The sequence below is a fragment of the Emydura macquarii genome, unplaced genomic scaffold (assembly GCF_026122565.2).
Source record: "Emydura macquarii macquarii isolate MOO-44397 ecotype Brisbane River unplaced genomic scaffold, CSIRO-AGI_Emac_v2 contig_1045, whole genome shotgun sequence".
Taxonomy (NCBI): Eukaryota; Metazoa; Chordata; order Testudines; family Chelidae; genus Emydura; species Emydura macquarii.
Window position 1 is genome coordinate 5,241,485 of NW_027131182.1, and position 24,403 is coordinate 5,265,887.

The 24,403-nt window shown below is 42.2% G+C and overlaps 1 protein-coding gene across 2 annotated transcripts in view; it reads right to left on the reverse strand.

Moving 5' to 3' along the window:
• The window catches only part of MYO5B (myosin VB), a 364,799-nt gene that overhangs the window by 253,915 nt on the left and 86,481 nt on the right, over positions 1-24,403 (reverse strand). Inside the window, exon 2 of one of the 2 annotated variants that reach the window (XM_067545400.1) lies at positions 8,028-8,138. In XM_067545400.1, coding sequence (XP_067401501.1) covers positions 8,028-8,138 — 111 coding nt within the window. Of the gene's footprint in view, positions 1-8,027; positions 8,141-24,403 lie in introns of those variants that run through there. The other variant, XM_067545401.1, reaches the window with a different exon arrangement.

Sequence of the window (24,403 nt, forward strand, 5' to 3'; positions counted from 1 at the left end):
TGTTTTTTGTATTTGCTGTATTCCCTAGGGATTTCCCAGTACTAAATACACTGCACAAAGGCTAAAATTCACCGCTGAGGGGTGAATTTCACCCTTACTGAATAAATGTATCACTCTAATCTCATTGTCTACATCAAAACTGGGAAGTGACCAAGAAAGGAGAGGACACAAACCACATCTAAATGTTAGTAACACACAGTACTGTATACAAACAACATTAAAACATAGATAAATCGGACATGTGTGTCCGTAATTATCCTCCTCCAAGGTCATTCAGATTCACAGAATCCAAAGTCCTTCCCTTTGACAAAGTTATTTGTTGACCATTTTTTATTCAAGTCATTTCAAATGCATTATGCTCTATACTCCTTTCAATCTCTTCTGACAACGGGGAAAGGAAACACAGGAGCACTGTAGACTTACGTGAGAAACATGGTAATGGTATTAAAACATATGCCTGGCCATATGCTGAAGCAGTGGTTCCCAACCCATGGGGTCCTTCAAAGTGGCCCACTGTTCCCCTCCCACTGGCTGCAGAAGGAAAAGGATCTGCTAAGGTCCTAAGCTCCTAGGCAGAGCACCTTTCTGCGGGGCTACAAGACCAGTGCAGGCTCCTTGCTGAAGCCAAGGGGATGGGAGATCAGAGGTCCCTTTCCCCTGGCTGTAGCAGGGAGCACAGCTAAGTGCTCCACCTGGGTCCCTAGGTGCTGGAGTCCCTGCTGGAGCCAGAGGGAGGGGAGCACTGATCTCCCGTCCCCCCTGGCTGCAGAAGGGAGCCACTGCCTAGGGACCCATGTGGAGCACACAGGGCTACAGAATGTGTGCGGTTTCCTGGCTGCAGCCGGGGGACGGGAGATCAGCGAGGACTCCTTCCGTCTGGCTACATGGGGGAGGGAAAGGACAGGGGCCTGCTGACAGAGACTAGTGGTCCTTCATGGTTGTAAAAATGATAACTGTGGCCCTCAGTCCAAAAAGATTGGGAACCACTGTGCTCAAGAGTTTTGGCTCTCTCACAACTGAACAGCAGAGCCACTGATTAGAATCAAGAATATGATTTTTTTTCCTTTATCTGTAAATACCTTTGTTCCGTGAACATTTTCACTTTCAGACACTGGAGACGTCTTGGGAAGTTTCTCTTTTAGTACTTAACAGATACATTTCGTATTTGTTTATACTTTGGATGAGTTATGCTCCTACCTCCTGAAAACTCTGATAGCAAGTTCCTACAGAAATAGTAGGCAAACTTGTGAAAGTAGGAAGAGGCTGATGAGAACTCCCATAGGAATGACCATCCTGGGTCAGACCAATAGTCTGCCTAGCCCAGCATCTTGTCTTCCAACAGTGGCCAATGCCAAGTGCTTCAGAGGGAATGAACAGAACAGGTACTCATCAAGTGATCCATCTCATTGGCCATTCCCAGCCTCTGGCAAACAGCAAACCCTGCCTATCTTGGTTAATAGACATTGATGGACCTATCCTCCATGAAATTATCTGGTTCTTTTTTGATCCCCATTGTACTCTTGGCCTTCACAACATCCTCTGACAAGCAGTTCCACAGGTTGACTGTGCGTTGTGTGAAGAAATACTTCCTTTTGTTAGCTTTAAACCTGCTGCCTATTCATTTCATTTGGTGACCCCCTAGGTTCTATGTTATGAGAAGGAGTAAATAACAGTTCCTTATTTACTTTCTCCGCACCAGTCATAATTTTATAGACCTCAATCATATCTCCCCTTAGTCATCTCTTTGCAAAACTGAGAAGTTCCATTTTATTAATCTCTCCTCATGTGAAAGCTTTTTCATACCCCTAATCATTTTAATTGCCCTAAATCATTTTATCATTTAGCCATTAATTTAATCCAACAGGCTGTTTGATTTAGTCAGAGGGGCATGCACTGGAATGAGCAGATACATTTGGCACAACAGATAATGCTTACAGTAGAGGGGACGCAGGCCGGAGATCTGTGGGTGATATGTGCAGGAACATTAGGTGGGGAAAAGCATACCACGGCCATTCACAGCCAACTGTGTCAAGTACGTTCCGCTCATTTGCCTCTTGGACAGCCTAGCAAACAGCTCCAATTAATATTCTGACAGCTAATGGACATTTATGGAGGAGGAGTTAATTTTTTACTCCACGTTGGCACTGCCATGTTTCAGGAGTTCAGTTCCTCAGGCAATCGCATGGAAATTTTAGCAGAGATTCTCTTGAAGTGATGTGACAAACTGAAGCCTCCATGTTGCCACTGCCTTGACACCTCATCTACTGAAGTCTTTAACCCCCTTGCATGCCCCCCATCTTGATGACTGCAAACAGCCTCCTCCAGGGATTCCCTAATTCCTACCTCCCCAGATTCCTGCACTTGCAGATGCCACCATCAGATTTAATACATGGCCATTATCATTCCCACAGTCACAACTACCATCAAAGATCAGGGCCCCAATGTGCTAAGCACCATACAGACATGTAACGAAGACAATGGTCCTTGCTGTCAGGGACCACAATTTAAATGGGAGATAGGATCGAAGAGGAGGACCAAACAGACAAATAGGATGGGAGAATGAAGTAACCAAAAAATCCCAACTTCATCACTCATTTTAGGTTCCAATTCAGAATTGCTCTCTCAAACTCAAAGGAACTGTTCCATCCCACTTCAGCCTTTGCTCCTCTTCTCTTCCCATCAATTAACACCTGCTTCCTCTGTCCTTCCCAACCATCTTGCCATTGCTGGTGCAAGACTCTTATCCTCGGCAGTGTCTGCCTCTGGAACATCTTCCTCCTGGTTCTCGCCACCTCCCCAATTTATTCTCCACAAGTTCTTCCTCGGTTACAGCTTGCTATTATTATTTCATTTCTGTAATGATGTCACAGTGTGTAAAGCTTAAGACCTTTTTGTATGAAATGTACTATGGAACAAAGCTGTTCAGAGTTACTATTCCAACTGCCAGCATAAACAAAGCTACACCAGAGATGACACAACACTCAGATTTGGCCAACCTGGTGCCATAAGCAAAGGAAACATCACTAAAGAGTTTGACACCTTGACTCCCACAACCCACCAAGAGATCCCAACCGAGATTGGAATCTCATTATGCTAAGCTAAAAGAGAATTCCTGCCCCCAAAGAGTTTACTAGCTAAATAGACAGAAAGGTGGGAAGAAAAACAGAAGAGATGAAGTAATTTGCCCAAAATGACACAGAAGGTCAGCAGTAGAGCTGGGAACAGAATCAAGGTCTCCCAAGCCCCAACCTATTATCCTATCCACTAGGCAACACTGTCTCGAGGGTGTGTAGGAGCAGCACACCCATGCAACATGCAGACTGAGCTCCTCCACTCCTAAGAGAATCTCAGTGAAGCTTGACTTTACAAAAATCTTTACTACCACAACTGAGTTCCACAAGATTATCCCTACAGTGCTGCATTAGGATTGCTAAGACTCTAGGATTCCCATGGAATATGTAACACTGAGCTCACCATTTCAAGAAGAGATTCATGATATACACATAGTAGCCAGGAACAGGCCTGCTAGAACCATAAATCCACAAAAATTCACTTAAATTAAAAAAAGATAAAAAAAACCCTTGTTATCCAGCCATGTAAATCTATCTTTTTTAAAATGAACAGACTTTATTCAATTTATGAGATAGACTTGGCTGTGTAGCTGTTGCTCTGAAGGATATGACAGACACGTCAATAACTGAAAAACCTACAGTAAACTGAATGCTCAGAAAACGGTCAGAAAATAGCCAAAAGGATGGATTTCCACTTAACATAAAATAACTGTCAGATAAAAACCACAAGCCTTCATTCAGCTCTAACAAACTACTTCAGCTGGGCACAGGTGGCCCTGATCTGAACTTTTATCATGCCGTATTTCAGTTATGGACAGTTCATCCTACTCCATTTAAGAGGCCTGTACCAGTACGAAACAGCCATCAAAACCTGTTCAGAGCAGATGCCATACTTCCAGAATTTAACCTGTCTTCTCTAAAGGAAGAGGAGTTAATTGCAAAGCAGCATAACAGGGAAAACACACTAAATCTGACACCGTGAAACCAAAGATGAATGTGTCCATTCAACAAACACTTAAGGCATCTTAAATGGTTTATATAAAATATTAACTCTTTCACAATATTGAAATAACGTATTCCTTTACTTAATGGCAACAGCAGTTAAGCAGTTTCTGCAACACACAACAGCTGCTTCCCTCCTGAATGCCACCCCCAACCACAGATCCAGAGCCCACAACTGGCGAGACTCGTCCTGGCCATTTCTATCCGGTGTTCACCTGAATACTGAAGGTTCTGAGGTATTAAGCTGCTGGAGACGCCCTCAAATCCAAGAGGGGGAAATAACTACATAGAATTTGAAACAGTGATAAAAGTTACCAGGCAGCTAGCATGGGAGACTTCACATGCAGCAGAGGTTGCTGCAATGCAAGCTTCAGAAACACAGCCCCATTCCCTGATCTAGACCAAGAACTCCAAGAGGTAAAAGGACAGCCAGCCAAGCATCCATCTTTATCCAGTCAAGCCAATGGTGAGATGGGCAACAGGAACTGAGCTGAGACTGTAAGCTCATTTCACACCTGTCACCAAAATTCCTTGCTAGGATATGAGCTTTATCCTGAATTACTGGGCTCACTAGTCCTTCAGGGAATCCTTGTTCAATTGTTTCAGAAGCAGAAGAGAGGTAACTGGTTATGGAAATAAAAAGAATCCACAGCTGGCAGCAAAGCAGAAAGAAAGGTTTCCTGCTCATTCCCTCTACTAGTACAATATAAGGGTAGGCAGCAATGTGGGATGATCGGGGAGAGGAATGCAGGTGTACAGTTGGAGAGGGCACAGGCACTAGACCACTATTTTAAGGACACTTCATTTCTAGAGAGGAGAAAGTGGAGTTCCAACAAGCTGTTTATTTGCAGATAAACGAGTAGACTGGCAAACCTGGACCCCATTTATACTAGAGAAACACCTCTGATTGGCACATGCATATTAATCACATCATTGGATTTCATTAGTAAGTAGCAGTGGGAGAGAAGAGTGGGAGAGTCCAACAGCTGGTCAGGCTGGCAGCTCCACATTCTGGAGCCCTGCTGAGAATAAGACATTAGGGAGTGGGGGAAGGCTCAGGCAGATGTCCATAACCCCAGTAGCACATCAAGGAGTGGGAGGCTGGCAGGGATGCTTGTTACTAGACGAATATAGGAAGGTTTTCACTAAGGGAAGGGGAGATCAGAGTACTTGTCACTGTTGGGGAAGTCAGAAGGGTTTCTTCATCCAGTGGGGGCAGCAGTGTGGTTTAGATAACTGGGTAATGTGGAGGGGAGGGTTAGGCTGCTAACTGGATGGGGTAGGGCAGCAAAGAATGTGAGGAGGCCCTGTGGAGTGGCACATGTACCACGTATCTATGGATGGCCCTGGGCATATTAACAACCACAGGAGAAGACTATCAAGCTGCGCAAATGAACATTTCCTCAATCTCATCACGCAATGCTAAGGTGAGTTGTGTTGCTTTCCCAGTGACACTGGCACCCTGACATACTACTACTGGCCACACAGTGCATACTGGATCAAAAAGATGAATTGTTTTCCTAACAATCTAATCAAGCATCACTCATTCCTGCTCCCCAGCCTCCTTTTCAGTAACAGGGTATCACACCATGTGCCAGTGTGAAACTGGTTCATTGGCAGAGCTGTGAATTATTCAAAGAGTCCTTGGAGCATTTTCAGTTTGGGGGAAGCGGCATCTGTTAACTGGTTTAACAACATAGCAGATCATCCCCTGGACAATAAAAAAAATTGCCTGCTCAATAAAAAAAAAGCCAATTTAGATGAAGCTGTTCATGAAAAATATATTTCCTGTTACCATTACACCATTCAAGCAGATCACAGGCCGTGAAGCTCTGCTAAAACATGGTGCTGAAAGCAGTAAAATCAAGTGGTCTGTCAGGGAATTGAGTTCTTTTAATGTTACCTCAACAGAACGTTGATCTAACCGGAGTGCACCTGGTGCTTTCATTAGCACTTGGGCTTTGTATCAAAAAAGTGTGTCAGTGACCCTTGGCGTTCAAAGATGACAAGTGGGTGAAATTCCAGTTTGTATATAAAGCCAAGAGGAAGCTTGGTGCACCTTGAATGCTCAAGTTGGGACGTAAGCAATGCACAGACCTATGTTGGCCCTCTACACCCAATAAGATGATGTCTCCTCTGTCCTTCTTTAAGAAACTACCCACCTATCAAAGCAACTGATAGCACCAGGGCTGGGAATGTCCTGAGCAGAGCAGTCCAGGTTCTCAGACTATAAATCTGTGGAGAGCGGGAAGCTCCATTCACTTCAGGAGCTGAGAGAGTTAGAGATTTGATTGCCCCCTCCCACTGCTTTTCATGATGATCCAAAATTTGATGCAGTGAAATCATAAAGAAGGTCCTGAAGTAAATTCCAGAGCCAACTAAACCCTCACGATATGGTAGTGTTTCATCACCACCATGTTGGTGTTGCCATGTGCTAATGCAATGTGATGTTCCTGCAGAACAAGTTCATACTCAGCTGAAAATGGCAACGTTAACAGACCACTCTTCTCCCTCCATTCTTCCCCAAGTATGAATCCTCAGCTCAACACTAGGAAGGTGGTCAAGGGACTCAATCATTGACCCCTCTTACTTTTCAAATGACCTAGCTACAGATCATTGGTCTACAGAGCTCATTTATCTTTATCATTTATTCCCAACATTGCCATCAACATGACATTTATAAGAACTGGATATAAAAATAAGGGTTTTTCCTAAACTAGTCCAGCAAAGACTCTACTCAGTTGTTACTGATGCTTCATTTGGGTTTTTTAATGTTCTCTATCATTATGAGCAGCAGTTGCCCCTGGATTAGGATACCAGGTTGATTTCAGCCTGCATGACAATAGACAGAGTCTTTTCAAAAACTCTTTGGCCAGGTCTACACATGGAGCATTTGCTGGTACATTATATTGACAAGCCATTCCTACTGGGGACACAGCTTATACTGGAATAACTATGCTTTTAACAATATAGCTTAGCTCAGTTCTCCTCTCCTTCTCCCTCCTCCCACAAGCAAAATAAGCAATACTGGCAAAACCACCGTTCTGTGTTATAAGCCACTTCTATGCTGGGGCTTTTGCTGGCACAGCTACATCAGTCACAATTCATCTGCCCTGACGGACACAGCCAACAAAAGTTTGTTGTGTAGATGTGGCCTTTGGCAAGTAGTTCCATTAAAAACAGGGCCCTCCAGTCAAAATGTTTCACACTAGGCTCCATCAACTGCATTTTCCTCACTAAATGCCACTCTCTCAATGGGTTGTGGTTGGAAAAGTGGTACCCAAGCTAGCCAGGTCCCACCCCATTAGTGGGTTTAAAGATTAGGGCCAGAATTTCTAATGCAATAAGTGTATGCATGCTGGAGAGGGAAAGCACCAGTCAGTTTCTAAGGAATAAAGTGGCATTACTTTTTCTGACAAGTTCATTTAAAGATTGTAGAGCAACAATGGGTGACAAACAGAAAATTCCGTACCAAAAAAAGACAGCACTGAAATGAAGTGAGGGTTTTATACTGGAATAAGATTTAAAAAAGTTACACATACATAGAAAAGAGTGTTACTCAGCCAGTTATTTTCTGTATTCTGCTGGCTTTTATTTCTGATATATATGGGTTTGAATAAGCAATACGAACCATTTACTCTTTCCAATTCATCTCCCAGCAAAATTATAATCTGGTGTTTGTGACAGTCTGAGGCTTTGAAAATTACTTGGCTATCACACACAGACTATAACTTCACCAGAGGATCAAGCTAAAGACGACTGGTTGTGAGGCAGGAAACCTTTGATTTGAACACCAATATATACCTTTGAGAATCTGAGACCGTGGCAAGGCGATGTATGACAGACTTTTTAAAAAATATACCAAGAACATGTAATGATTCAGGCTCATTCAGAGGATTATTTGAAGCTTAGATCTACCACTGAAAAGGGCAATACATATGTTAATTAACTTACAGTATCATCTTCAAATTTCAGGTGTAAGCTTTTATCTCCTTCCTTGTAATCCTTGATAATTTCCGCTGATTGCCACACTTCATCAGGGTCAGGAATCCAAACCCTGGTGTACTGAAAAGAAAAATACAATATACCAGTTAGGTCAGAAATGTACTTATTCATCATTGATACAATCCTGCTCCCATTGCAAAGTCAATGGAAGTTTTAGTCCTTAGCGCCAATGGAAGCAAGATCAGGGCCCACCTGAATGTAGAGCACTAGATTACAGTCATGAATCAGACTGCCTCTTGGCTAGACTGGTTTACTTGCTTTTAACAGTATGATATACAACTACGTTCTACCTTGTGAAGTGATCTCTGAATTTGATTTCACTATTTTGCCTGTCATTGTAGGTCTTAAAAATAGTGGAATAATTCTTAGATGATTTTTTAAAAGCAAATGCTTCTTTTTTAATAGAATGACAGGATGGTAAACACAAAACATGCTTTCTGAGGCACAGAAACATATACATAAACTATAAAAGCTTAAATAGGCGAAGTACAAACATTTAAAATGTTACCACAAAAAACAGCTTCTCATTAATTCATTAATGGCTTCATTATTAAAGCAAATACAACACCTGTAAATATGTCAGATAAAAACTGATGCCTAAAAATGTTTACGGGAATTAAAAGTTCATTCAAAGAGTTGCAATGATTATTCACACATGTCCCTCAAAGGTAAGTTGATATACTTTTGATTTCTCCAAATGTCTCAAACATACAATTACACCTGTAAACTTGCAAAGACCACAGTGTGGAACACTGTGTCAGAGACCAAAAAGGAGGGACACCAAAAAATGTGTACATTTTATATATAAAAATACATACATGCTATATTACACAATACACACAAAACTATGTTTAAAGAACATTATTAAGGTTGCATAGTCAAAACATTGCAGAATTAAGGTTGCCTGTGCCATCTGCATTATGATAATCTTTAATTACATGACCCCATACTATTTTTTGACCACAAGAAACCTGCTTCATTCAGAGCACAGGTAATGAGCAACTACTCAATATTTTGTTTGATCCTTGTTCAATACAAGTCCCCAGACTTCATTTACTGCAAACTATTCAAAGCCTGCTCTGAAGACAATAAATTTCCCCATGGGCTTTTCTAGGTCACTTGTCACTATAGTATAGGAATGCTTCACCAACACTATCTTCACAAAAACCCAGTGAGGGGAAGGGGTGGTATGATACCCACACAACAGATGGAGAACTGAGGAACAGAGACATTAAGGTCAAAAGTATCAACTAATTTTGAGTGCCCAATCTGAGGTGTCTAGGACTTGGTTTTATAAAGTAAGTCGCATTATATAGCGCTTCATATATTCAAGGTACAGCTTCCACTGACTTAAACTGCAGTTGTGAGCACCCAACACTTCTGCAAATCAGATCCCCTGGGTTCCAGTTGAGCACCCAAAAAATGAAGAACACAGTTACTAATATCCTGGTGAAATGTTGGCTTGAAGTGACTTGCCCAGGATCACACAGGAACTCTGCGGTAGATGCAGAAATAGAATGCAAGTCTGCAGAGAAGCATTCAATTGACTGTACCCTGAGACCATCCTCTCTCTTCCTGCAATAACCTGTCTCATTCATTTCCTACTTTCCAGCTTCTGTAACAAATGCAGAACAGTCTCCTATTTTACATAACCCTAGTTTATTCCCAGAGCAGGATGTGCACTGAATGAGACGAGTCAGATGGGGAAAAACAAAAGAGTAGGTGATCACATAATTAAAGACTGTACCTGTGCACAGTCAGGCTCCAATTAAGATTGCACAGGCAACCTTAATTCCATCGTTTCCAAACTTTTGAGCGCTTAAGACACAAGACCTACAAAACTGAGGGCTCTATGCTCCGTCAAGGTGAGGACACTATTAGTATGGACATACACTGCCATACAGGAATAAGCTATACTGTCATAATACACCTTTATACCACTATAACTGCATCCACATTGACAGCAAGTTATATCACTAACTACACCATTGTAGCAAGTGGCACAACGTCTATGTGTAGTCAAGTCCTACATGAGTCTGCAGAGAGCCTGGAACAATAGCTCTGACATGTGGGAACTGCATCCATTTATTTAAGGGAGATGCTAGCCCAAAGGCCCACTCATTATTGAGATGTCAACATCATCATCTATTTCTCCCTTCTCCTTTTTCGCAAGAGGATTGATCCCAGATCTGTACAACTTACCGAGTGATGGCATTTTAGTGCCAAAAGTAGGTGGCATTTGGACCAAGCCACCACTGCTCTCTCCCCTCACAACCAAGAAAGATTAAGTCCAAGGAGCCTAAAAAAGCCCATTTGCATATTCAAACCTCAAAGACAGGGAGTCAAGAGATGTCTGAATTCTTCAAAATCCAGTCACCCTAGGAAAGGTAAACACTCATTGTGAGGTCATAGACGCAGGCTGGGTTTTACTAGGCTTTGCTAAAAAAAATGCCTACCAAGCATGATCAGGTTTGGACTACACTAGGAACTTACATTGTTATAACAATGTTGCTCCTGGGAAATTCATTAACGATCTGGAAGATGGGCTGGATTGTACCCTCAGCAAGTTTGCAAATGACACTAAACTGTGGGGAATGGTAGATATGCTGGAGACTAGGGATAGGGTACAGAGTGACCTAGACAAATTGGAGGATTGGGAGCCAAAATAAATCTGATGAGGTTCAACAAGGACAAGTGCAGAGTTCTGCACTTAGCACGGAAGAATCTCATGCACTGCTACAGACTGGGGACTGACTGGCTAGACAGCAGTTCTGCAGAAAAAGACCTGGGGGTTACAGTAGACAAGAAGCCGAATGAGAGTCAACAGTGTTCCCTTATTGCCAAGAAGACTAACGGCATAGTAGGAACTCTGGCTCCTTTATAAACGCATAAAGACACTGCAGCTACATAAAGGGGTCCTACAAGTCCCATAACCAGCGCAAACACGGCAGACATATCTGTAAGGCTGTCTCTGGGACCTGCTCAGAAGTCCTGGTGTGGGGGCATGACTGGGGCAAGGCTGAGATGGGAGGAGTATGTTAGGCATGGGGGCCACACGACTGCACAGATTTTAGGCGGCACAACAGCCCATAGGGCAGACTTGGGAAGCTGCAGTGTTCTGTACTAACTGCAGTTCCCTAAGTGCTGATGGCTTCGCACTCAGGTACATGGTATTGCTGTAGGCTAAACAGTGGGTGATAGGTATAACTGAGTTAAGGTCATTGTTCTAGGATAGTCCTAGCCAACTGAAAAGGATAGAAAGCACTTCTCACCGATGCTCGCCAGGCCCCAGAGCACCTCAGGTTGAGTTAGACACCTTAACCACCTCCTACCACCACCACCAGTGTGCTCTATGAGGCACAGCACAGAATCTCAGTCTAGACCTCCTGACTCACAATCCAGTGCACTTCCTCACCTGTAGAGTGCTATTGCTTTGTTTATAAATAAAACCTCATGCAACTATCATCAAGCAGCAGTTTTAAAACTGGCCTGGGTACCAAGTCAAAAACCAAGCAGCACAGCTTCTGGGCAGGGAAGGGAGAGATTCAGACTGAAGGAACTGGCTGTGAAGAGGGCTTAGAATGAGAAAAGAAATGGGCATGTGTACAGTACAGTCGTACAATACAACGGCGGAAAGACAGGTTTCAATGAGGGTGAAATTCTAAAAGCAAACGAGGAGAAAAAAAAAAAAAATAGACCCAGGGCCAAAATAATTTCCAGGCCCAAGAGAATCTCACTGGGGAATCAAGGCTAAATCTGCTGCTGGGGAAGAATCTGCAGGTAGAGGTACCTGGAAACTTGGAACATTCTCAGAACATTTTAAGATTTTAGAAATATTTTAGATTTTTATAGCACATTTCATCCTGAAGAATTTACCAAGCTCTTCACAAACGTCACTCAGAAAACCAGTGGAATGCAGCCTGGTCTAGAACGGAGATCCCCACAAGGAGGATGGAGGGAAAGACACTAATGTGCAGATTGCCCACGGCAAGCTAAGGAGGAATGAGAAGAGCCCCCAACACACATCTACCTTGACACTTTTGTAGGTCTTTTCCCCACACTACCTGAACATCCACAGGTTTCTAATAAGAAATCCCAAAGGCAGGCCTGTCAGGAAGATTTAAACATACAAGTCTAACCTAAGCACCCCCTGCATGGCTAATAGGAAATAAATCTGGAAAAAGGAGCAGAACTGTTCACACATAACAAGATTATGTTACTTAGCATCATAGCATCATGCCCTAATGAGGTTTAATTTGTTTATATGGCAGTCTATTAGCTCTTGGGTGATATCATGCAATGAAATAAATACCCACGTTAGCCTATTTAAAAGCACCCTCCTGTGCTAAGTGAAGTAGTTAGGTAGGTCAATACACTGCATTTGCTGCACTAGAACCTGGTTCTACAAATATTTCACAAGCACAGCACATAGCACTGGGAGCAATTCCAATAGATTGGTGGACTCAATAAGAAGCAACATCAGCACCAGTAAATATGTGCACTGCAGGACTGCGCCCACGGATATTTCCATACACACCAGGCATCTTCATTGTAAGAGAAGTGTCAGTTTCTCACAACAAGAAAACAATGCACAAGGGTTGAATGAATACTGAAAATTCAATATAGTGAGTCTCGCTTCTGCTGACGTCAAGTTGGGAAGCTATGTTTGCAATGCAATAATACAAATATCTAATTGCATATTGCATGCACTGTGAAACAACCTATAGTGCATACCGTGGCCATCTTCCAATTAGCATAGATCAGCTTTTCAGAGTGTGACACCAGTAGGGTGACCAGATGTCCCGATTTTATAAGGACAGTCTCAATATTCAGGGCTTTTTCTTATATGGCTGCCTATTACCCCTCACCCCCGTCCTGATTTTTCACACTTACTATCTGGTCACCATAGAAACCAGGACCTTGCCACAGCAGGCACAGAGAGGACGGGCTTAGGAGGCACTAGGGAACCCTGCCTGGGGCAGTACTAGCCACTGGGAAGTGAGTGGAGAAAGAAAGTGGTAAGCCTGTTGGAAGGGACTGGTCCAAGTCCAATACGTATTCAACCAATATGCTACCAGTTTCATCAAGTCAGCTGACCATTTGTCTGCAGAGGCACAGGCCACAAAAACTGGAACAGCACCCAAAAAACAGGATAGTGTTTTCAGGAACACATGATCACCCTAATTTGGACTAAAAAACCTTCAATGTTGCCTAAATCCTTTAGCCTGCTGGACAGGATAAACAGTGTAAATTATAAAGCAGGAAACAGAAATATCAAAGGAATTTTGAACCAACAAAGGACTGCATTTGCTTTTGTTAGTAAAACACAAAGAAGTCCTACATATTTAAATAAGACATATAACCTCTCTCTCTCTCACACGCAAAAACACACAGAGGACAAATTATTCCTGATATCAATACAGTTACATCAAGGATGAACTTGGTCCTTTCCCTTTGAAAGCAAAACCTGCTGTGCACTACTTAGGCACAATTTTTAAAACCCCCTCAAGAGTTAGAGAAACAACATTTGTAAAAATAATTTGCTCTGCAGCTGAACAGCAATGCATTTTTTATATGTATAAAATGTAAGTATTTTTTGGGTTGCTCAATAGCTAAAGCAGCAGGATCCTTAATGTGCTATACAAATATAATCAGCGTTTTACTAGTGAAAAGAAAAAAAAAATAAAAGCACACCTTTCTCCGTGGCACTGCACCTTATTTTGTGACTCCCAACCCCGCCTCAGTGCACACTAAGTTTCTATCCTTAATGGTAACTTGCATTTAGATAGAAGTGGTGCCATTAAAATCTTGGCATTTACAGCTTGCAGTAGTTAAAATTACTACAGAATTATTGCAAATACAGTGAAGGGCAGTAAAGATAAAGATTCCAATCGTACCTACTGTAACACCTTTCACGCCAAAGCATTCTAAAGTGCTTCACATTCTATTGAAGACTCATTTCACCCACTACTGAAATGCAGCCACCTGTGGGGTGAAAGACAGCAGCCAGATAGAGCACTTGCACTTTGCACACTAAAAGCAGTGGACCAAAGTTTTCCCTCTGCCAAAAGACACAAAAGTAAGTCCTGTTCCTATAAGTAGTATCACAGAACCTCTAACATCCATGCAGAGCGTATAGGACCTTTGTTTTGGACATTTTGTCCAACCCCTTCCCCACACCCATACAATTCAATTATCTACCTGCGGAATATGAAGAGCCATACCAGCCAGCTGAGATCCAAAGAGCAGAGGTATTTCAAAGCTTCTACTAGAAAGATGCAACCTCCACACACAAGGAATTGCAAATGTTCTTATTCTTTATCCAAACCACCAGAATGTTTGGAAAATAGTATGGGTTTTAGTTCAAGTACATTATAGTGACAAATTAAAACAGAATAGACATTGTATGTAAGTTCCTCATTATTAAAAAAACTGTATTGCCACGTCCCTATCATAAAGTTTCAAAACAGATATTGCATGTATGTGTTTAACACAGGTGTAGACATGCCAGAGTTGAGAAAGACAGTAGGAAGAAAATATGCATTGCATAGGACAGAAATTATGATGTCCTAATAGCCAACTTTTCAATCTATTTTTACATAACATGCTACAGGAACATCCATTAGGACAACCTCAACATCTCAACCTTTTTGATACCGGGGACCGGCTTGCTGCCTCCTTCCTAAGCTGTGTGTAAACTGTGTCAGGGAGATCTCAGGGACCAGCACCGGTCCATGGACGCGTCATTGAGAAACAGTGAATGAGGAAACTTATAGTTAGAAGTGATTTGCATTTCCATTACAAATCCCATTTCTATAGGTTTATTACCTCAGCCTCGAAACTTCACTCCAGGCTGTAAAAAAACCCCTAAAACCTAGCCTGTGAAATAGCACCTCAGCCTGGGTCTTTGGCAGACACACACTTTTAACATGTAGTGTTGTTGGCACTGTGTCGGTCCCAGGATATTATCTTACTGGCACAATTTCTGTTGGGGAGAGACAAGCTTTAGAACTTACACACAGCTCTTCTTCAGGTCTGGGAAACGCACTGAGAGGGTCACAGCTAAATACAAGATGGAACAGACTGTTTAGCACCAGTGGTTAACGCATATTTCAAATGACCATTCAAGGGTAAGTGGCCTGTTCACACCCCTCCAGTCATAGGGAGGAAAGCCAGGAAGGGGGGGGAAGCAATTGGTGGGCAGGGGTGGTGTTAGCAGGTTGCAGATGAGTGTAGTAAGCCATAAATCCAGTGTCTCTATTCAGTCCATGATTTTTAGTGTCTAGCAATAAGTTATGAATTTAAGATCCCAAGCTAGTCTTTTGAAAGTGTTGTGCAGGTTTCCTTTGAGGTCAGCTACAGAGCGATCGCTTTGTGAAAAGTGCTCACCCACAGGTGATATGGCGTGAGTCTTTTTTTTTTTTATCATTTTCCTGTGTGTTTTCATTCAGAAGTGTAGTGACTGTCTGGTTTCACCAACATAGTTTCTATCAGGGCACTATTAGCGCACCGGATCAGGCACATCACACGTGTAGGAGCCATGGATCTTGAAAGGTGTGATGATCATTGTAGCAGTGAAGCTATGCTGGCAGGTTTTGCATCCGCTGATCTGGCAGGGTCTGGTGCTACTTTGAGACGGTGTAGCAGTGACTAGGACACATGTGACAAAATATTTAATTCCCACAGCCAGCCAGTACATAAACCTATAGTTTTAATAATAATAAAAACTAATTTTCCAATTCACCAAGATTAAATAGAAGACCCCATAAACACGACATGATTCAATGGTTTGAGGGAAAATGGAATTTTTACAAAATATTTGTTAGGATAATAAGAAGAGATGCATTGCATTACCACAGTTGTAATCAAAATGTAATGCAGTAAAAGCTATGGCCATGACATCCTTTACTTCAAACAAGATTCAGTATCGAGCATTCTAAAGGCTATTCAATTCTAAAACAAAATGTACAAAAACCACTTACAGCTCTTGCAAGCATGGTAGATTACAAAAATAAATGTTAAATCAGCATCTCTAAGTTCAAAGCAAAAACTTCCCAGTGTGGTGTCTCAGAAGCTGATTCTGCACAGTAGCAAGTATTCTCAGTTTCCGTGGGTGTCAATGGGGGATGAAGGTGCACAGCATCACACAGGAGGTGCTCAGTACATTGCAGGATTGAGCCTTCAGATCCCAGCTTCTCCTATTCCTGCTGGAATCAGCATTACTGTTTTCATGAAGTAAAGATGTTCAAGGAATATTTATTTATTGAGTCAGAAATGTTGGGTGTGTCCAAGCATGCAGAAGGAAATTCCCATTCTTAGGTCAAGTGACTATCAGACTTCCTGAGAGAATCTGAATTATCACAGCTCCAAGACATGGGACCATAGAATTCAACAGTTGTTTTGGGAATAGTGTTTACATCTCAATCTGCATGTCCATATAGACCTTTCCTCCTCCTCCCCCCTGCCACCTTTATTTATAAAAACATGTGTTTATAATTCTAGGTGTAAGTTTTCAAAAGTAACTAGCAATTTTGGATGTCATCTGACACACCTTAAAGTGCTAAGCACTCTTTTTTTAAAGAGGTCTCAGGTTGGTTTCACAAAAGTTGAGGCACCCAAAATCACTATCCGTTTTGGCAATATAGGCCCTGGCTTTTTAATTCACTTGAGACTTTAAACTTGCTATTCGGCTTCCTCTCAGTATAGTTCTTAGAAGGGCCCACAAAGGCTGGTTGATCTGAAGTTAAACCTATCAGCTCAATTCTGCTTGTATGATCCATTCTTGCGATCATGCAGGACTGTCAAAATATGTGAGACTTGTGATACAATCATTCTGCACTTGAGAGACTGTTGTATATTGTTATTCCCTAACTTGTTCACAGGAAGAGAACGGACCGTGGAGCAATAGTTCATATGCTTAGGACACAGGGACATACCTAGAAATCCAGTTCCTTGAAATTGTATTAAGGGTCACCCATAGTAATTCCTCTCCATTCTGAGTGCTTTGCACCCTTTAGATACTAGCCTGTGATGATCCCATCATTTCAACAAGCTACTTCTCTCTTCTAATCTATTCCCATAGGACATGCAGTCCTTTAAACTAGAAACTGATCACTGCTTACGTTTCACCCCCTTTTCCCAGGACTGGTCCAAGCCATTCTTGCACCCCGGGCAGACTTTTTGAATTTCCAGCCACATCTTACCCTCTGCCAAAAAATGCTTTGGATGGGGCGCCCAATTTCACTTTTCCCGTCCCCGCTTTCCCCTGCGGGTGGGATAAGCGAAACTTACAGGCTGCTGCCAAAATTGACGGATCAGCACGATTTATTGGTGCTGAATGTCTAATTTGGGCACCCCATCCAAAACATTTTGGCGCCCAAGCCAATCAGGCGCCCCGGGCCCCGGTTACACCATAGTTCGGGCCAGCCCTGCCTTTTCCCATCTCCCCTCTCTTTTTCACTGTTTTAGAGTCTAACGTCTTCAGGGCAAGGACATCAATGTTTGTATATCACCTAGAACAATGAAGCCCTGTTAGTAAAACACAAAACCCAGAACGTACTATATCAATTGCATAGCAGTAAGGTAAAATACTTAGCCCATAGAGCTCAATGTTTGAGTAATGGGTATAACAAGGCCAGATCCCATTTCACCTATGGTGAAACTAAGGTTCACAGTGGAGAGGTGACCTGCCCAGCTCACGTGCAAGAAATAGAACCCAAGAGCATGTCTACACTGCAACTAGCCGCCTGGGCCTACACACTTCCAATGGCAGGTCTCAAGCTAGCACTCTAAAATAGATATGCAGACATCGTGGCATGGGCTGGAGCTTTTGGATTCTGAAGCCCGGGATGTCTGAGTGCCAGCCCAAAACGCATCATCAAAGGAACGTCTACACAGCTATTTTTAGAGTGCTAACACAAGTCTGTGAACCCAGGCTGAGAGACTCACTCATGCCCCAAGTCTTCAGACTCCCAATCTAGGCACCATTAATCCACACTGCTTCCCTGCCGGATAGTTTATGCGACCTCTCTGTAGGCAGAAATGTTGGAATCCATTTCACAGGAAATAAGGAAGCTGATTAAATTAACATAGGCAAATTCAGAATGAAAAAGAACACCAAGCCCTTTTGCTTGTATTAACCAATGTGATTTTGAACCATTTGCACATGTACTACCTAATGCAACCCTGCCTATGTTTCTGAAGCATCTGTGGTTAATTCAAAGTGCCTCCGCAGGCTGGGAATAGTGGAGCGGTTTGAACACAAACACTGAGAAGAGAAAGGGGGAGAAAACGCCTACATGAAGCAGAGATCTCACTAATTAAGGCCTAACATGTCGTACAGATTCTTAGGAAAGTAATTGCTGACTGATGGAGTGTAATTCACCTGGTGAGTATTGTAACAACAGCTCTAAAGCAGCGGAGGTGCTTTTACTGAAAAACAGATTAGTTGAGCATCTACTATAAGAGAAGGATTATTGGGCTCTGATTTGCTCCCTTAAAGCCTCCCCACCATCCCCTGCCACTAGTCTCTCTTTTCTTCTTAGCAAGCCCTTGGACACAGTGTCCTCTCCTCACCCAGCTCCTTCTTTGAGAAGTAAACCTTTGATCATTTCAAGTCTGCATTCCGCCCTTTCGCCAAATGGACCTTCTATGGCAGGCTGTCTGTCCATCTCCTTGGATTTCACACTCTCCATTTTTCACACCAAATTTGCATGTCACTGTCAACCATGCACCCGTATTGAAGGCCTGGCAGCATGCAGAGAGCTGTAGTGTGCCTTGCTCTCCTTGAATCCATTTAACTGTTTTATTGTGATTAGCAGCAGAGTGGCCTCTCCCATCTCAATACCTCTTCATTATGGTGGGCTCACGGTTCCATCCAAGCCATCTCAGCAGCTGGGACCCTTCTGAACCTGTCCTTGGTTTCACCTTCTATCTGGACAATTCTCAAATCGATAGCCTCACTTCACTTTTTCAGACCTTTCTTCACTTTCTGCCTAACCCACCCATCACTGTTACTCCAAAATATCTTTCTATCAAGTATCAAAAACTCCCCAGTATACATCCAGTAAGGAGGACACCATGATTAAGGCTTTGCCCATCATACCCCCTCATTATCTGGAGACAAATGATGTTGGTAGTTAAAGAACAAAGTCATTAGTCAAAGACTTGAGTTATAATCCCAGCTCTGCCATAGATTTGGCAGATAAACACTGGGCAAGCCACATTCTCCCAGCACATCAATTTCACCATCTGCATAACAGGCTTCTCCATTTTTGTAGAATACTTTGACACCTGATATTAGTATTAATCTGAAACAGCTTTTCCATACCCATTTGACTCCTTGACTCTTCAAATCCCATCTCAAGGCCTCATTACCTCCAAACAAAAACAACCAAATCCTCCCCCAAGTATCCCAAGTCACCCCTTATATTCAGACCATTTCTCCTACCTTAGCATTATTAGAATCTATGCCTGCCTTACATAGGCTGCTGAATTATACATTGTAACTAGCCTATGTGACTGACTTCCATAGCTCAACTAATTGTTTGCAACATGTTCTGAAGCACTGTTATATCACTTATGCGTTAAGAAATTTGCTCTATTGTACAAAGATGAACCATCTGTCATTTTGAAGAACTCCCACATTAATACTACAGTTGGCCTCCAGGAAATAAACAGACTTGTACTAGGACTTTGTTCACTTTCAAGTATTCGGTTTCTAATGTCAAAAATAGTCTCTATAGATCTCACGGTAAAAAACTGTCACCCTATTTAAAATCATTATTACATTAAGACCTTTAAATGTGAGTGTCCAACTCCAACCACAGCTCAAAAAAAATTCAAGAGAACAGGCAATATCAACAACTTACAGACAATCATTCTCTGGAAAGAATTTAAATCTACTCTTACTAACAAATGGAGTTCCCTGACTGCTGGAGTGAATCCTCAGACTATCATGTTAGGCTATCCAACCTCTGTTTCACAGTCCTAAAGCTGTAATGGATAGTTAAGGCAGAGCCTGTCTCCACACTGGGAACAGCATGAATCTCTTTTTCAACAGACCTGTCTGACTCTGTGCAGCCAAGAAAGCTGCTGTGTGGAACACAGGAAATGTCATTCCAGGTCAGACAAGTTTTCCATCTAGTCCAGTATCTGGTCTCTGATGGGGCCAGTACCAGCTGCCTTAGAGGAAGATGCAAGAAACCCTGCAGTAATAGCTACATAAGAACAACTCAATTTGGTGTAACAGGTGCTCTCTTACATAAATCATGCTGAACCTGGCTATGAGGCACTCATTTGGGAATATCACGATCTGTTTCAAGGGTTGGATTGCTTGCAGGGTGAACATACAGTCCAGATAAACAAGCAGGTCCCTCCCAGTTATCCATCCATGTAGAAAGGAGCCATTTGCACTCTGTGAAACTCAAGGCTGAGCTTGCAAGGAAGGAAGCAATGCAAGTAATACAAAAAATTGAGGAGCCAATAGAACGGATGAGCTCCCTAGTTACTGTGGAGAAAAGTAATGGCCTGCTATAAATATTCTTAGGACTGAGACCTCAACAAGTCTAAAAAAAGAGAACATATCAAACTACCCATTATGGCTCAATTTGCAAATGCACAATATTTCAGTAAAGTGGATGCATCCTCAAGTTTTTGGCAGCTAAAATTAATCGAAGAAAGTTAAAACTATGCACATTTAATACCCCATTTGGAAGATACAGATTCTTACACTTACCTTTCGGCATAGCTTCAGCACCAGAAGTGTACCACAAAACCATACATATGATCTATGAACATATTAACAGTGTTGACATCTCAATGGATCATCATCATCTGGGGCTCTCAAAACGAGGAACATGATTATAGGCTTCAGGAAGTCCTGGATGCAACTAGAGCTACAAACCTTAAACTAAAAAGGGAGAAACGTGTTTTAAGGGTTACAGACCTGACTTTTGTTCAGGACATGATTTCCAAAGAAGGTGTAAACCTGATAAGAGGAAGATTTCAGCCATTGAAATGGTGCCACATTCCTAGTCCATATCCTAGAAGGATATCCAACTGTTCCTGGGAATGGTAAATAACCTTGGAAAATTCATACCTAATCTACCTACCAAAGCAGCAGCTTTGAGAAAACTCCTAGAGAATAAAAATGAATGGTGTTGGGGTGCAGAACAGGAGGAGGTTTAAAATTGATACAAGAGCCAGTGTGAAGTTCTATGCACCAGGAAGGCCTATTAAAATTTCAGCAGACGCTTCCCAGTCAGGGTTAGGGGCAGTGATGTTACAACAGAAGCATGAAACTTGTTGGCAACCAGTGGCATATGCATCCAAATCACTAACCGAGGCAGAAACCAGATACACACAGATTGAGAAGGAGCTTTTAGGAATATTGTTTGCCTTTGCGAGATTCAATTAATATATTTATGGCGAGACAGTTGAAGTTGAAACAGACCACAAGCCCTGATAGCATTATTTAGCAAAAACTGTTAAATGACTGCCTTAAGGATTCACAGAATGATGGTAACACTGCAAAAGTATGATTTGGTTGTGACTACACACCCAATAAATTCACATTCACTGCAGATGCACTTTCCAGAGTAGTGACTCACACTACGAAACCAGGCAAGACTTTGGAGATAAAGATGCAAGCCAGTGTAAATTTGATTGTAAAGTAAATTCCTGTAATTAACAGGAAACTGCACCCAGTAAGAGGGGAAAACAGAAAGATGAATTGTTGGGAATCCTTAAAAGAAGTGATAATTAAAGGGTGGCATGAAGAAATAAACAGTTGCTGTCCAAGTATAAGAGACTACTGAAACTGCAGACGTGAACTTACTGTGATAGATGAGATGATTTTCAAGGGCAGTAAGGTTGTAATTCCAATGAGTCTCAAAAAAAAAAAAAAAAAAAAGAAAAAAAGCTACATAAGATCCACAAGGGACATTTGAGAAGTGCAAACAATGAGCATGAGAGGTGCTGTATTGGCCATGGATCAATCACAACATTACTAATGTAGTAGGAAACTGCTTTTAATGCTTGAAATACATGCTATGGCAACAGGCAGAGCCACTGAGACCTCATCCAGTTCCACGAGGGCCTTATGAGAAAGTAGTCATTGACTTATTTACCTGGCAATCAAAGGATTATTGAATAGTCACAGATTATTATTCTCTATATCCAGAAACTTGCACACTACACAGTACTAATAAGAAGTCAGTTATAGCCTGCATGAAGGGAATCTTCTCTCAACATGGAATTCCAGATGAAATCTTTAGTGATAATGGGCTGCAATTTTCTGGTGCAGATTTTAGGCAATTTACCATAGATTGGGATTTTCATCACAAAACATCAAGTCCAAATTATCCCCCATCAAACGGATTTGTGGAAAGGCCTTTACAGACATAAGTTTATGAAAAAGACTTTTGACTGAGGGAGTGATTTGTATGAAGTTTGATTGGTTTACCAAAGTGCACCTGTCAAGAATGGCTTTTCTCCAGATCAGCTGTTCTTGGGAAGAAGGATCAGATATAATTTACCAATCACAAAACTTGCTGAAATCTCCTATAATGAAACCATACAGAAGATGAAAGAAAATCAGAAGTGGAAGCTGAATTATTATTTTGACAAAAGGGCCCATGATCTCCCATCTCTTGACCCAGGGGATTAAGTGTGCTTGAGGAATCACACCTCTAATATTTGGGGCCAAAGGGGCACTATTAAGAAAACTTCATCCAAGGTTTTGTGTAGTCCAGACTGACTTGGGGGGGGGGGGGGGGGGGGGGGGGAAGAGGGACACGACCACGACACGACGATGACGGACACACATTTTGATGTAATCGAAGGGATCGAAGAGTAATCCCAGAAAGTTCCAAAACACTGATAGTCGAAGTGGACTCTGGCATTTTCCAACAGATAGATCATTTATCAACAGATACAGAACTGTCAAGGAACAACAGAACTACTCAGACTCTAATGAAAGGCTGATATGGGGAAGATCAGAGAGGGAGATTAAGCATCCTGAAAGACTCAGACTTGCTAACCTGCCTGGAGAAGGGGTATTTGAGGAAAGTGAGTGGTAAAGACTCACTCCAGAGTGATGTGCTGGCAATCTCCCCTCTCTAGGTAGACGACACATTGGGTTGATGGACATGTACTAGTTGGGTTGAGAATTCAATGTCTGTGATTAGATAGCTGTTCGCTGTTTATAGATGTACATAAAAGCTCATTGTTTTTTTAAGAGGAAAGATGTGGAGATATGTTTGTGAAAGATTATAATTTAGAGACGCTCCGTCATGGGGGACAGTGTTATGAACGCAGGATTTTAGAGCTATGCTCTGCAAGCTGGGATTGAGAACACAGTGTAGTTATGTACAGCAGTTCACCACAGAAGTTCTCTATTTTATTAAAAGCTTTATTCCTTTCTCATTCACTGGTTTGTTTAATGAACCCCATGACCATTACACCCTGGTATTACCATGTCCCACTGATTATCGTCGTTCTGTGATGCCTATTGTATCAATATCCCTCATTCAATACCAGGCACTCAAGTTCACCCATCTTAGTATTTAGACTTCTAGCATTTGTATACAAACACTTATAAAGTTTGTCAATATTCAGTTGTCTGCCTTCATGTGATGAAATTGAAACAGACTTTTTCATTGGTCTGGTTCTATTCAGTTCCCACCTATACTTTATCATCAGCTTCTACCCTCTCCTCTTTACTAGGGCATAGAGAATCCCCATTAATAGATCCTCCCCTAAGGGATGTTTCTGTCCAACCTGTGTGCTCCTCCACACCCGTCAGCTTTCCCCCAGCCTTTACTTTAAAAACTTCTGTACCACTTTTGGAATTTTACACACCAGCAATCTGGTTCAGTTTTGGTTTAGGTGAGCCCATCCTTCCTGCATAGGCTCCTCCTTTCCCAAAAAGTTCGCTGGTTCCTAACAAACCTAAATCTCTCCTCCCAACACCATCATCTCATCCATGCATTGAGACCCTGCAGTTCTGCCAAACTGGCCCTGTGCAGGGAACTGAAAGCATTTCAGAGAACGCTACCACGGAGGTCCTGGACTTTAATCTCTTACCTAACACGCTAAATTTGGCCTCTAGGACCTCTCTCCTACCACTCCCTAGATCACTGATACCTGCATGTATTGTGACCCTGGGCTGTTTCCCAGCACCACACATAAACCTGTAGATGTCTCAAGAGGTCCCGAAACTTTGTAGCCAGCAGGCAATTCACCATGCAGTCATCCAACTATGTACATTGCTAATTGATAGGACGACCTTCGCTGTAGGCAGGCTACATGAGAGCTAGGCAGGC